The sequence below is a fragment of the Mobula birostris genome, chromosome 31, assembly GCF_030028105.1.
Source record: "Mobula birostris isolate sMobBir1 chromosome 31, sMobBir1.hap1, whole genome shotgun sequence".
NCBI lineage: Eukaryota > Metazoa > Chordata > Chondrichthyes > Myliobatiformes > Myliobatidae > Mobula > Mobula birostris.
In genome coordinates, this window is record NC_092400.1 from 33,407,795 (window position 1) to 33,420,278 (window position 12,484).

Sequence of the window (12,484 nt, forward strand, 5' to 3'; positions counted from 1 at the left end):
CAGCCAGAGACTCATTCCACCGAGATGCAACACAGAGCGTCATAGGAAGTCATTCCTGCCTGTGGCCATCAAACTTTACAACTCCTCCCTTGGAGGGTCAGACACCCTGAGCCAATAGGCTGGTCCTGGACTTATTTCCTGCATAAATAATTTACATAATACTATTTAACTATTTATGGTTTTATTACTATTTATTATTTACGGTGCAACGGTAACCAAAACCAATTTCCCCTGGGATCAATAAAGCTTGATTATGACTATTGGTTTCATGGCTATCATTACCAATAAGTTTAAAATTTTGTAATTATTACATTAACTGAATTTAAACTGACCAGCTGTCAAGATGGGTTTTGAACATGCTTGTGGATTGCTGGTCTGGTAAAATAACTCTGGAGCACTGCATTCCTTTATATAAGGGCTATTTTTGTTCAGTGTCTCTGCTCCTGTAAGTCACGCTATCATTATTGGTCAGAACTTTTGCTCTCACACAAGGATCTGCTGAATGAGACCTTTCACAATGAGACATGGATGCCGTATCTGCTCAGTCACGTTGCCACATATTTGTGCGATCATTTTTTTTTGTACAGGCATTCCCTCCAGTAATGTCCAATGTCCTATCAGCTCTTAGCAACTGTACCAAATTCACAGGAATGTACAAATGTGGAAAGCTCAATCAAATCAATAACTTCCACTCAAAAGTGTCTAACATCAAACTTCTGTCTAATTGCCCAACAGATTCTATGACAGCTCTTCATAACCACAGACAATATTTTTCATCCTGATGCATGCAATTAGGGACTAAAATATCTAAGTAGTGAATGGAAAATTGTTTTACTCCCAGGTCCAAACTCCAGTGACCTGTTTCCATTCTCTTTTCCAGATTAAATGTCAGATTTTGCTTTACAGAAATACGATAGCTATGATGAGTACAACTAACTTTGTCAATCCACTGCAAACCTTCATCTAATTTAAGTTTGAAGAGACACAGCTGGAAAGATTTCTACTGCTCTCAACAACAGTGACTGACCTTTAGGAGCAAAAGAGGAAAGAAAGGTTCTTCAAACTACTGGTCTCACTGAAGTCTTGTTAACTTTCTATTTTTGCCTTCCAGCCCCAGATTAAGCTGTATAAGCCTCTTAAACCCATTCTATCCACCAGTGCCAGGTATTATAATGACTGATCATGATTTATTTCAATCTTCTTCCCACCACTCATCTCATATACAATTTAAGCCTTGGAATCATTCCTGTTCATCTTCTCTGCAATCTACCCTGTTAATCTACATCCTTTTCTGAAAACTAAACCAATGTTCTATTCAAATTGATTATTTCTGTTAAAAAAAAACATACCTGAGATAAATGACACAAAAAGCATTTCAATAACTGCATTGGTAACTGGACACATTCAGCAAATCCCAGACAAAATATTTAAAAATCTTTGCTCTTTCTATGGTTTGAAGTTAACAGATCATTTCAACTGTTATTTTCGTGCATCAAGTGCACGCTTACGTTATTCTAGTTTGAAGAGCTTGGGAGCGACTTCAGGATGAGTGACAGTATCTGGGCCCAGAGTGAATTGCTGGGCGGCGTAGTCAGGCCCCGAGCCCTTCGCAGCAGCGGCGCCCTGCTCCTAGTGTGAGATACGATACCATGTTTGGATCAGAGGCAAGAGCCGATTTTGCTCGCTCTCCGCGATCTACACCCCTCTCTCCAGGGCACTGGAGCCTTTCGCTGTCCTGTTGTTTGGTCGATTTAAACACCGGCCCAGGTAGACTGAAAAGGCAGGGTGTAGGCTGGGACAAGAGCCAATTTTGCTTCCTCTCCACGATGATCATCTCCACGGTGCTGAGGCTACGAAGACAGCCCCAGCTGCTGTGCTCCATGCCCGCTAATTTGATGAACCGATAAGCAAGGCTTTGGGCTCCAGGATTTGGAACTGAGGACTCAAATTTGGTTCAGAGTGCTGTTGTTTGCTTCAATTGTTTGCATGATTTGTACTTTTTCCTTTCTCTTGCGTATCAAGTGTTGGTCTTTTATTTTTTATTCTTATTTCTCTTTAATCGGGTTCTTTCAGGTTTCTTGCTTTGTGGCTACCTGTGGGCAAGCAAATCTCAAGGTTGTATAATTTATACCTTCTTTGATAATAAATGTTCTTGAGTGAATGTGTGAATGAAATCTGATTTGGCCTACGCGTTCAGAATATTAACCTGCCAGTTCCATACATTACTTTCCTTGTGACACATAGCAACAGAGTTATGAACCGCTATGTAGTTTGTGAATTTCAAACTTTGGAACAGAGCCCATTTCAGAAGAAATCTCTCACTCCCTAAGGCACTTGCTTCACTTCACACCTTTTAGTATGTGTCTCTGTGATAATGCAGCCTTTCCTGTCCTTGGTGTCATAAATGTGAGTAAGCACCACTGCCATACAGCTGATTTTCCCACTATAAAACATCACCTCAAAGTGTATTGGATTGATAACTGTCTGGCAAAAATTAGCAAAATGGAGATGACGAAATTTGTATGCAACGATCTGAATGCCTAGCGATGGAGACAGGATCGATTATGATTTCAAAAGAGAGTTGGATAAGTACCTAAAAGAATTTGCAGGGAATAACTGCATTGCTCATGAAGATAGATCATGACAATAAACTCGACTTGACCTGGGTAAATGACCTCCTCTCCGTAGTCATTCACCAATGGTGTATGGTATGAGTTGAAGGCAACAGACCTTTTTGACACATCGCTGGTAGATTCAGGAATACTGAAACCCGAGCTCAGGGAAAGGAGACTTTGCTTCAAGGGACTGATTACAGAGTTAAGGTCAGTCCCTCCACCCAGTCTTTAACAGGACTAGTACAGACCAAGGATACCCGTCCCCTGGTTTGTGTATCCCTCCCTCACCCTCTCCGATTTCCTTGACCCCGGGGCCTGGTGCCGGCTCCCTCCCTCCCTCCCAGAGGGCGGATCAGCTCCGTTACCCTCACACCCCCCTCGGCTCACCTTCGCGATGTCATGGTGATCACGGGCGCCCGTCGCTTCGGACAGCCGGGAGTGACAAACTGGGATTAGCGACCCTTGGTGAGCCAGCCGGAGACCACTCTCCGCACCAGGCCGCTCCTGTCCGTCTGTCTGTCCGTCCGTCCGTCCGTCCGCCCGGCCGGCCGGTCAGAGCTTCCCCCCCCCTCCCCCCGAGCTCGGCCAACGAATACCGCAGAGCTGCGGCGCGGGGGGAAAGACGTCAGCACGGTCCCGCCCCCTACCGGACAGCGGCGCGGCGAAACGTCGTCACCGGCTTTCTCCGCGCCCGAAGTTGGCACCGTGGAGACCTTGTTCTGGCAAATGGCCCCATGAGGTTGGGAGTGGAGAGTGGAGCTTTCTCTGGCCGCGGACTCGCCAGATCGCAACTCCAATAAACATTGCTAAAGGGCCCGATCGAACCTGAAGCATGACTGAGGGAAGGCAGCACTTAATGGAATGTGGCCCTGGAAGTAAAACAATTTTCCATTCCCGCTCCTGCCTCAGTGACAAACGGGACTGTCCGGGTAGGCCTATTGTCTTTGCCTGCTCCTGCCCCCCTCCCCGAACTCGAGTCCATTCAGTCCCCTTGGTTTAGTCCCTTCTCATCTATATCCGCGATACTTATGGCCCTGATCTCCTCAGTAACTTTCAATTATCTGGCCCTGATTGCCTCATTTTCACCAATGCACTTATATTCCCCCATCAAAAAGGCCTCAAAACCCTCAGCTTCTTTCTTGACCGAAGAACCACGCTCTGTCTGGCAGAAATGGTTCATCAATTTATACTTTGGCTCCTCCTAGTTTCTCCATACCCGAGGGGTAACCATAGGCACATGCATGGGTCCCAGCGATGCCTGCCTTTTCCTTAGCTATGTACAACAGTACACGTTCCAAGCCTTCCCTGGTAATGCTCCCCAACTGTTCCTCCGCTGCATGCAACCATTCTCATCAAATGTATCAACTTTACCCGTAAATTCCACCGTGCCCTCAAATTCACTTGGTCCATCTCTGGCTCTTGGCAAATTCTCTCTCTCTCCATCTCGGGAGACTCCCACCTTGTCTCCAGTAAAAATGCTGTTCCTTTTTCTCAGTTCCTTCACCTTTGCCACATCTGTTCCTGGGATGCGGTTTTCCATTCCAGGATATCAGAGATGTCCTCCTTCTTTAAAGAACGGGGTTTCCCTTCCTCCACCATCGATGCTGCTCTCACATGCATCTCCTCCATTTCCCAGACGTCTGTGCTCATCCCATCTTCACACCACTTTAACAATAATAGAATACCTCTTGTCATCACCTATCACCCCATGAGCCTCCACATTCAACAGAATATCTTCTGCAACTTCCACCATCTCCAAAGCGATCCTACCACTAAACATATCTTTAACTCTCCCCGCCTCCTGCTGTCCACAACGATTGCTCCTTCCACAATTCCATTGTCCATTCATCCTTCTCCACTAATCTCCCCTCTGGCACTTATCCCTGCAAATGGCGAAAGTGCTACACCTGCCCATACACTTCCTCCATTCACGGCCCCAAACAGTCCTTCAAGTTGAAGCAACACTTCACCTGCAACTCTGCTGGGGTTGTCAATGGTGTCTGGTGAGACACATCGGAAATTGAGGGACCACTTCTTCACGCACCTCCACACCATCTGCCACAAGCTGGACTTCCCGGTGGCCAAACGTTTTAATTCCGGTTCCCATTCCCGTCCCGATATGTCGGTCCATGGCCCCCTCTTATACCAAGCCGAGGCCACCCTCAGAGTGGAAGAACAACTCCTTATTTTCTGTCTGGGGTCCTCCAACCTGATGTCATGACTATTGATTTCTACTTCCAGTAAATCAATTTCCCCACCCCCTTGCTCTATTCCCCACACTGACGTTTTACCTCTTCTCACCTGCCTATCACTTCCCCCGCATCCCCTCCTCTTTCCCTTTCCCCTATGGTCCACTCTCCTCTCCTATCAGATTCCCTCTTCAGCCCTAGAATTTTCCCCACTCACCTAGATTCACCTATAATCCTCCTTCCCTGCCCCCTCCAACTTTTTATTCTGGCACCTTCTACCTTCTTGGTCCTGATGAAGGGTCTTTGCTCAAAACGTCGACTATTCATTCATTTCCATAGGTGCTCCCTGACCTGCTGAGTTCCTCCAGCATTTTGTGTGTGTTACTCTGGATTTTCCATTCATTTTTGTTGAATATTTTCCACATGCATCAGGATGAAATATCTGTTTTAGCTACTAAGAAATATTTTCTGCGGTTGTGATGAGCTGCCATCGAATCTTATCAGGCAGAACCTTGATTACAGGTAGGTTTGAGTGGCAGGTGTGATTCAGCTTTTGTACGTATTCATCCACAGTTACGAGGATGGAAGAAGATGGATCTTCTCTAGTCCTACGGATTCTGAGATGCCTGATGATCCCAGTGGGTGTTCCACAGACTCCAGCATGGATGGGGCTAGGTCTTGGGCAGATGGCTGTGGAGGTGGCCTGTGCTTGCTGCCATCGCCAGCTGATCTCAGCGGATTACATATTTTATAACCGTTCTGCTCCTTTAAATCTCTATTCTGAGTGTCAGACACACAAGAAGTGAAGATGAAATTTTGATCTTCCGGTCTACCTCATCGTGAAGCTTGCATTTATTTATTTACCCGCACTACACTCTCCCAGTAACTACAGCACAACATTCTGCATTCTGTTTTCCTCAATATACTTATGTATGGCAGGATATTCCTGGATGGTTCCTCCTTGCACCTTGTTTAGCGCATCGGACGACAACCTTGCCATTTCCTTACCATTCATCTGTTTTATGAGGCCAAGTAGTTGGTAGCTGGATGCTCAGCCCGGAACAGATCGAAGCGTGCAAGGAGTTGGCCAGATTTGAACCCAGGACCTCTTATTCCGAAGTCTGGGCGCCACTTCTTTGGGAGAGCACCCAAACAAATGTTTTTCACCGTATCTCAGTACAGGTGACAATTATAGGTTAATATCCATTTCCATTGGATATCTTCTCCGTTTTGGACCCAGGGACATGCCAGGGATTAGGGATTTCCATAAGATGTTTTCAGTGTGCTTTGAGATTGACTTTGCACCATTTTATGTTTCTTGTCAAAATCATAATTTGATGGAGAACTGTACCACAGGAACTTGTTACAATGAACTTGAAGGATTTTGTAGAGGCAATGTTGGTACGAACAATCCAGTGCTTAAAGTATTGTTGATGCCCTTGTGTCAGAACTGAAATGATCCCACAACCTATGGACTCACTTTCAAGGACACTTTGTTCTCGGTATTTATTGATTAATTATTTATTACTATTATTTCTTTTATCTTTTGTATTTGCACATTGGTTTATTATCGGCCTCGTTAAGTACCGTCATTCATTGATTCTGTTATGGTTCTTGGACTTACAGAGTACGCTTGCAAGAAAATGAATGTTATGCTTGTATATGGTGACATATATGTACTTTGAACTTCAAGTATCTGCAGAATCTCTTGTGTTGAGGAACAGTTATTACCCTACAACCATCAGGCACCTGAACAACCATGGATAGCTTTACTCACCTCAACTCTGAACTGATTCTACAACCTATAGATTCACTTTCAAGAACTCTTTTCAATTCATGCTCTCAGTATTATCTTTATTTGCACAATTTGTCTTTTGTCCATTGGTTGTCAGTCTTTTACTTATAGATTTTCATAAATTCTATTTTTTTTTGCAAGAAAACAAATCTCAAGGTAGTATGTAGTAAAAACCCTTTCATTCCTGGAATCATTCTCGTGAATCTTCTCTGAACCCTCTCCAGTGTCAGTATATCCTTTCTAAAATAAGGAGCCAAAAACTGCACAGAATACTCTTCAAGTGTGGTCTCACGAGTGCCTTATAGAGTCTCAACATCACATCCCTGCTGAGCTATATGAACCAGTCACCTTTTCCGGGTCTTGTCTTGGATCTTTACGGTCAATGTCTGTGCAGCAAGGGAAGAAGATTACAAAACATTGCCCTTGTTCTAAATTTTTACAGACCCTTCCAGCCCAACAAGTCTGCACTGCCCAGTCAGACCCATGTAACTAATTAACCTAATTAACTGGAGTTCAGAGTTCAATTCCAGTGTCCTCTGTAAGCCAATTAGTATGTTCCTTTCCATGTTCCCTCCTGGTGTTCCGGTTTCCTCCCACAGTCCAAAGACATACCATTTAGTAGGTTAATTGATCATTGTAAATTATTCCGTGATTAGGCTAGGGTTAAATTGTTGGGTTGCTGTGTCGCACAGCTCAAAGGGCAAGAAGGGCCTGTTCCATGTTGCATCTCTGAATAAACTAGTCAAGTACCTGTCTGTACTATTTATCACAAAATGGTCCCAAGCCTGCTTAGACCTTGGCCGTCCAGATGTTGTGAGAGTATGACCACCTAAATCTCTTCATCTGTGTCTTGCAATGGTAAAAAACGTTTCCTACCATCCATCCTTTCCAGCCTTTCATGATTATGTATCATCATCATCATCATCATCATCATCATCATCATTATGTGCCGTGTGGTGTGACGTAGACAGTCATGGTCTTTGACTATGATTGTTCCTGGCAAATTTTTCTACACAAGTGGTTTGTCATTGCCTTCTTCTGGGCAGTGTCATTACAAAATGAGTGACCCCAGCCATTATCAATACTCTTCAGAGGTTGCCTGCCTGGCGTCAGTGGTCGCGTCACCAGGACTTGTGATATGCGCCAGCTGCTCCCAGGACCATCCACCACCTGCCCCCATGGTTTCACCTGACCCTGATCGAGGGCGGGGGGACTAAGCAAGTGCTACACCTTGCCCAAGGGTGACCTGCAGGCTAGCGGAGGGAAGGAGCACCTTACACTCCTTTTGGTAGAGCATATCTCCACCCCGCCACCTATTATTTATATCTCTTTCGGAAGCCTCTCCAGTTCTGAAGAAAACACCTAGCCTATCCATCTTTCCTTATAATGGAAACATTCCAGCCTAGGCAATGTCCTGCACCCTCTCCAGCACAATCACATTCTTCCTGCAGCATGCCAACTAGAACTGCAGGCAAGATTTCAGCTTTGCCCAACCAATCTTTTATAAAGTTACGGAGACACTAGAGACTGCAGATGCTGGAATCTGGAGCAACACATAAGATATTGGAGGAACTCAGCAGGTTAATCAGCATCTGAGGGGAGAAATAGACACTTTTGGGTGGAGACTTTTCATTTCCTGGAAGATAAAGGGAAGATAACCAGTGTAAAGCAGGAAGAGTGGTGCAAGAGCTGGTAAACGACAGGTGGATTTAAGTGAGGAGTGGTTATAGGCAGATAGAGGAGTGAAAGGTAGAAATAGTGACAGAGGCTGGGGAGAATTTGTACTCCATAGCAGATACCTTAATACATAGCCTTAGTTGATCCGACAAATCCTCAGACTGAGTAAAGGGCTAACCCCTAAAGCCAAATAGTCAGGCTGTATGCATCAAGCTCTGGAAATAATTCAGCTTTAACATCAATGGTAATATTTTAGCTGATCTCCAGTACAAACAGTTTCTAATAAAAACACTTATAATTCTTATTGACTCATGGGATTCTCAATATGGCTGCAACTACTTCGTCTTTTCCATCTTTATAGGCTAAATTCAATGTTTTGGATGCAATTGTCTACGTTCAAGATTCACACACAGTTTAGCTGTGAGTATATTATACACGGTAAAGCTTCATGCTTCATTTAAAGGCAGATAATTAACATCTGATCATCTGACTGGCCACTTGCAGCAATCATGATGACCAGTTCAAACACCACTCAAAGCTGGCCTTTGCTTTAATCCACAATACATGGGTTAAATTTAGCAGATCAAATATCCATGCAGTGGGGGCCTTAGTGAGCACACAAATGAGAATTTTTATCAGTGGAAAAATTGACGTAATATTTGGCACACAAGGGTTGGTAGCTTGGCCCCAGGTGGTACACACATCCCCTTAAAGTGCTTTGAGTTGGTGAACTGTACAATATTCAGGGATTCATCGTCAAGTCTGAATGAATACACCACAGTTGTTGTCGACTTCAACAAGTGTGAATGAGTGTGTGCCTTTGAGAAATAACAGACATACCCAAGCCAAAAGGCGTGGATGAACCAGGAGATTCATAGCCTGCTGAGGGCTATATCTGTGGCATTCAAGACCAATGATCCAGAACAATGCGATACGTCCAGGCAGACCTGAGGAAGGCAATTTTGAAGGCGAGAAAACAATTCCAATTGAGGTTAGAGGTGGAATCGGATGCACATCAGCTCCAGCAGGGTTGGCAGACTATTACTTCCTACAAAGTGAAACCTAACATCATGAATGGCTGTGATGCTTCATTCCAAAATGAGCCCAACACCCTTGCACACTTTGAAAGGGAATTAAAACTACACATTTCTGCAGCACCTGGTGACCCCGTGGTCTTTGTCTCAGAAGCTGACATCAGAACATCTTATAAGAGGGTGAACCCTCGCAAGACATCAGGCCCTGATAGTGTACTTGGTGGGATTCTGGAAACTTGTGCCAACCCACTGGCATAAGGACATCTTCAGTCTCGCTGGGGGTTCCCTCCTGCTTCAAAAGGGCAACAATCAGACCAGTACCCAAGAGGAGCAGGGTGAGCTGCCTCAATGACTATCACCCAGGGAGACTCATATCTTCTGTGATGATATGCTTAGAGAGGTTGGTCATGGCTAGAATCAGCTCCTTCCTGAGCAAGGACCTGGATCACTGTACTTTGCCACAATAGGTCTATAGCGGATGCAATCTCACTGGCTCTCCACTTGGCCTTGGATCACCCGGATAATAGTACTACTTATGCCAGGCCACTGGTTATTGATTACAGTTCAGCATTTAACACCATCATACCCTCAGTTCTAATCAACAAGCTCCAAAAGTTAGGACTCTGTACCTCTGTCTGCATTTGGATCCTTGACTTCCTCACTGGAAGACCACAGTCTGCAGGTTGGAAATAACATCTCCTCCTCACTGATAATCAACACTAGTGTACATCAAGGATGTGTGCTTAGCCCACTGCTCTACTCTCTCTACACCCACGATTGTGTGACTAAATGGAGTTCAAATGCCATCTATATTTCATTAGGAGTTTTTGGAGAATTGGTATATACCAAAGACACTCGCAAGCTTCTACAGATGTACCATGGACAGCACTGGTTGCCTCACCATCTGGTATGGAAGCGCCACTGCACAGTATTGGAAAAACCTGCAGAAAGTTAAGAACCCAGGTCCATCATGGGCACTAGTCTCCCCAACATTGAGGACAGCTTCAAAAGGCCATGTCTCAAAAAGGTTGCATCATTAAGAACCCCTATTACCCATAACATGTCCACTTCTCATTGCTGCCGTCAAGGAGGCCTACAGGAGCCTGAAGACACATACTCAACGTTTCTGGAACAACTTTTTCCCCTCCGCCATCAGATTTCTGAATGGACATTGAACCCATGAATGCTACTACATGATTTTTCCCCTCTCTTTTTGTAATTAATTTCATTTTCTTTTCTTAATATAGTTATTGTAATTTATTATTTTTATTCTTGTGTACTGCAATGTAGTGCTGCTGCAAAACAACATATTTCACAACATATGTTTGTGTTAAACCTGCTTCCAATTCTGAAACTTATTCTAAGGTGTACCCTTTCGCTAGCCAGTCTTTAGAAACACTGTATTCTATCTAGAACTCTCTGAAGAACAAATTCTCCATGGGCTCAAATCTTTAAAAGCAGCCGGGTTCTCTAGCCAGAGCTACAAGTGTCTTGACCGGAAACGTTGACTGTACTCTTTTCCATAGATGCTGCCTGGTCTGCTGATTTCCTCAGCATTTTGTGTCTGTTGCTTGGATTTCCAGCATCTGCAGATTTTCTCTTGTTTGTCAAGTCATTCCTTCATACCTTTATACCTTTTACAATATAGAACTTTACAGCACCATACATGCCTTTAAATATTGTGTCAACCTTATAACCTGCTCCAAGATCAACCTAACCCTTCCCTCCCCAGAGCCCTGTATTCTTTCATCCATGTACCTAAGAGTCTCTTAAATGTTTTTACTGAAATCTATAACCTCTGTCTGTCCATTGCTGTGGTCCCAATTATGCCAATCCCAAAGCTGTCAGTGGTACCATGCCTCAGCCGTTACACTCACCCTCATAGCCAACAAGTACCTGGAGAGACTGGTTATGTCCAACATTAAGAACACCATCTCTGCTAATCTGGACCAGCACCAGTTTGTCTATAAGGCAAACAGATCAACCAAGGACGACATCTCCATTGCTAAACACATCGTAATGGAACACCTGGAGCATATGGATATCTACATCAGAATGCCTTTAATCGACTACAGTTCTGCCTTCAACACCATACTCCCCGACAAGTTAACTGTTAAACTACACAGTCTGGGACACAATACACCAATTTGCAACAGGATTCTGGATCCTCTTACCCATGGCATCCAGGCAGTCAGACTAGGCAACTACGCATCAACCTGCCTGACTGGAACACCGGTGCACCACAGGGATGTGTACTGAGCTAACTCCTTTACACCCTTTTCACCCATGACTGGGCCCCTGCCTATGCCACTGACACCATAAACACATTTTCAGACAACACCACAGTGATTGTATTCATTGCAAATAACAACGAAGCAGCAGATGGAGAGGAGGTGCAGAAACTGTAACCTTTCACTGGGCATAAAAAATACAATAAAATGATTATCGGTTTCAGGAAGTTAAGGTATGAACAAGCTCCACTACACAAAAGTGGTGAAACAGTGGGAAGTCTCCAGCTTTAAGTTCTTGGGAGTGAATATCACAGAGGAGCTCTTTTGGACCGCCAACACCTCCTTCATTTAGAGGCGGCTCAGTAGTGCCATACTATCTTAGGAGTTTGAATGGATTCAGTCTGCCCCAAAAGCTGCTGGTAAACCTTCATCGATGTGTAATTGAGAGCATACTGATCTATTGCATGACAGTATAGAACTGGAAGATCTTCAGCACATTACAGGCCCTTCGGCCCACAATCTTGTGCCGACCGTCCAGAAGCTGCCTAGAATTTCCCTACCACATAGCCCTTTCTGGTGCACTAGCTGCAACAAGGTCAACCATAAAGCACTTCAGTGAGTGATTACGGCCGCACAAAACATCATTGGGACACAACTACTGGATAAGGAAACCATCTACAACTCACGATGCTTACAGCGGGCTCACAACATCATGGTGAACTCATCCCACTCCAGTAATCATCTGTTCAACATCTTGATACTATATTATATTGAATCATTGTATTTTATAACATGGGGCAGCCACTGTTTCTTTTAATTTTAGAGTGGTTTGTTTTTAATTCAGTTATAACTTAGGTGTCATTCTAAATAACTCAGATGTTATTTTAAATGTATTCATTGTGTTTTTAGTAATTGAACTGCCGGTATGCTGTTTTGCACAGAA

At 44.2% G+C, this 12,484-nt stretch overlaps 1 protein-coding gene across 2 annotated transcripts in view; it reads right to left on the reverse strand.

Moving 5' to 3' along the window:
- The window catches only part of ptpn11a (protein tyrosine phosphatase non-receptor type 11a), a 63,307-nt gene extending 60,091 nt beyond the window's left edge, over positions 1–3,216 (reverse strand). Inside the window, exon 1 of one of the 2 annotated variants that reach the window (XM_072247489.1) lies at positions 3,003–3,215. In XM_072247489.1, coding sequence (XP_072103590.1) covers positions 3,003–3,016 — 14 coding nt within the window. In that variant the 5' untranslated portion in view covers positions 3,017–3,215. Of the gene's footprint in view, positions 1–3,002 lie in introns of both variants that reach the window. The other variant, XM_072247490.1, reaches the window with a different exon arrangement.
- Positions 3,217–12,484: the final 9,268 nt, after the last annotated feature.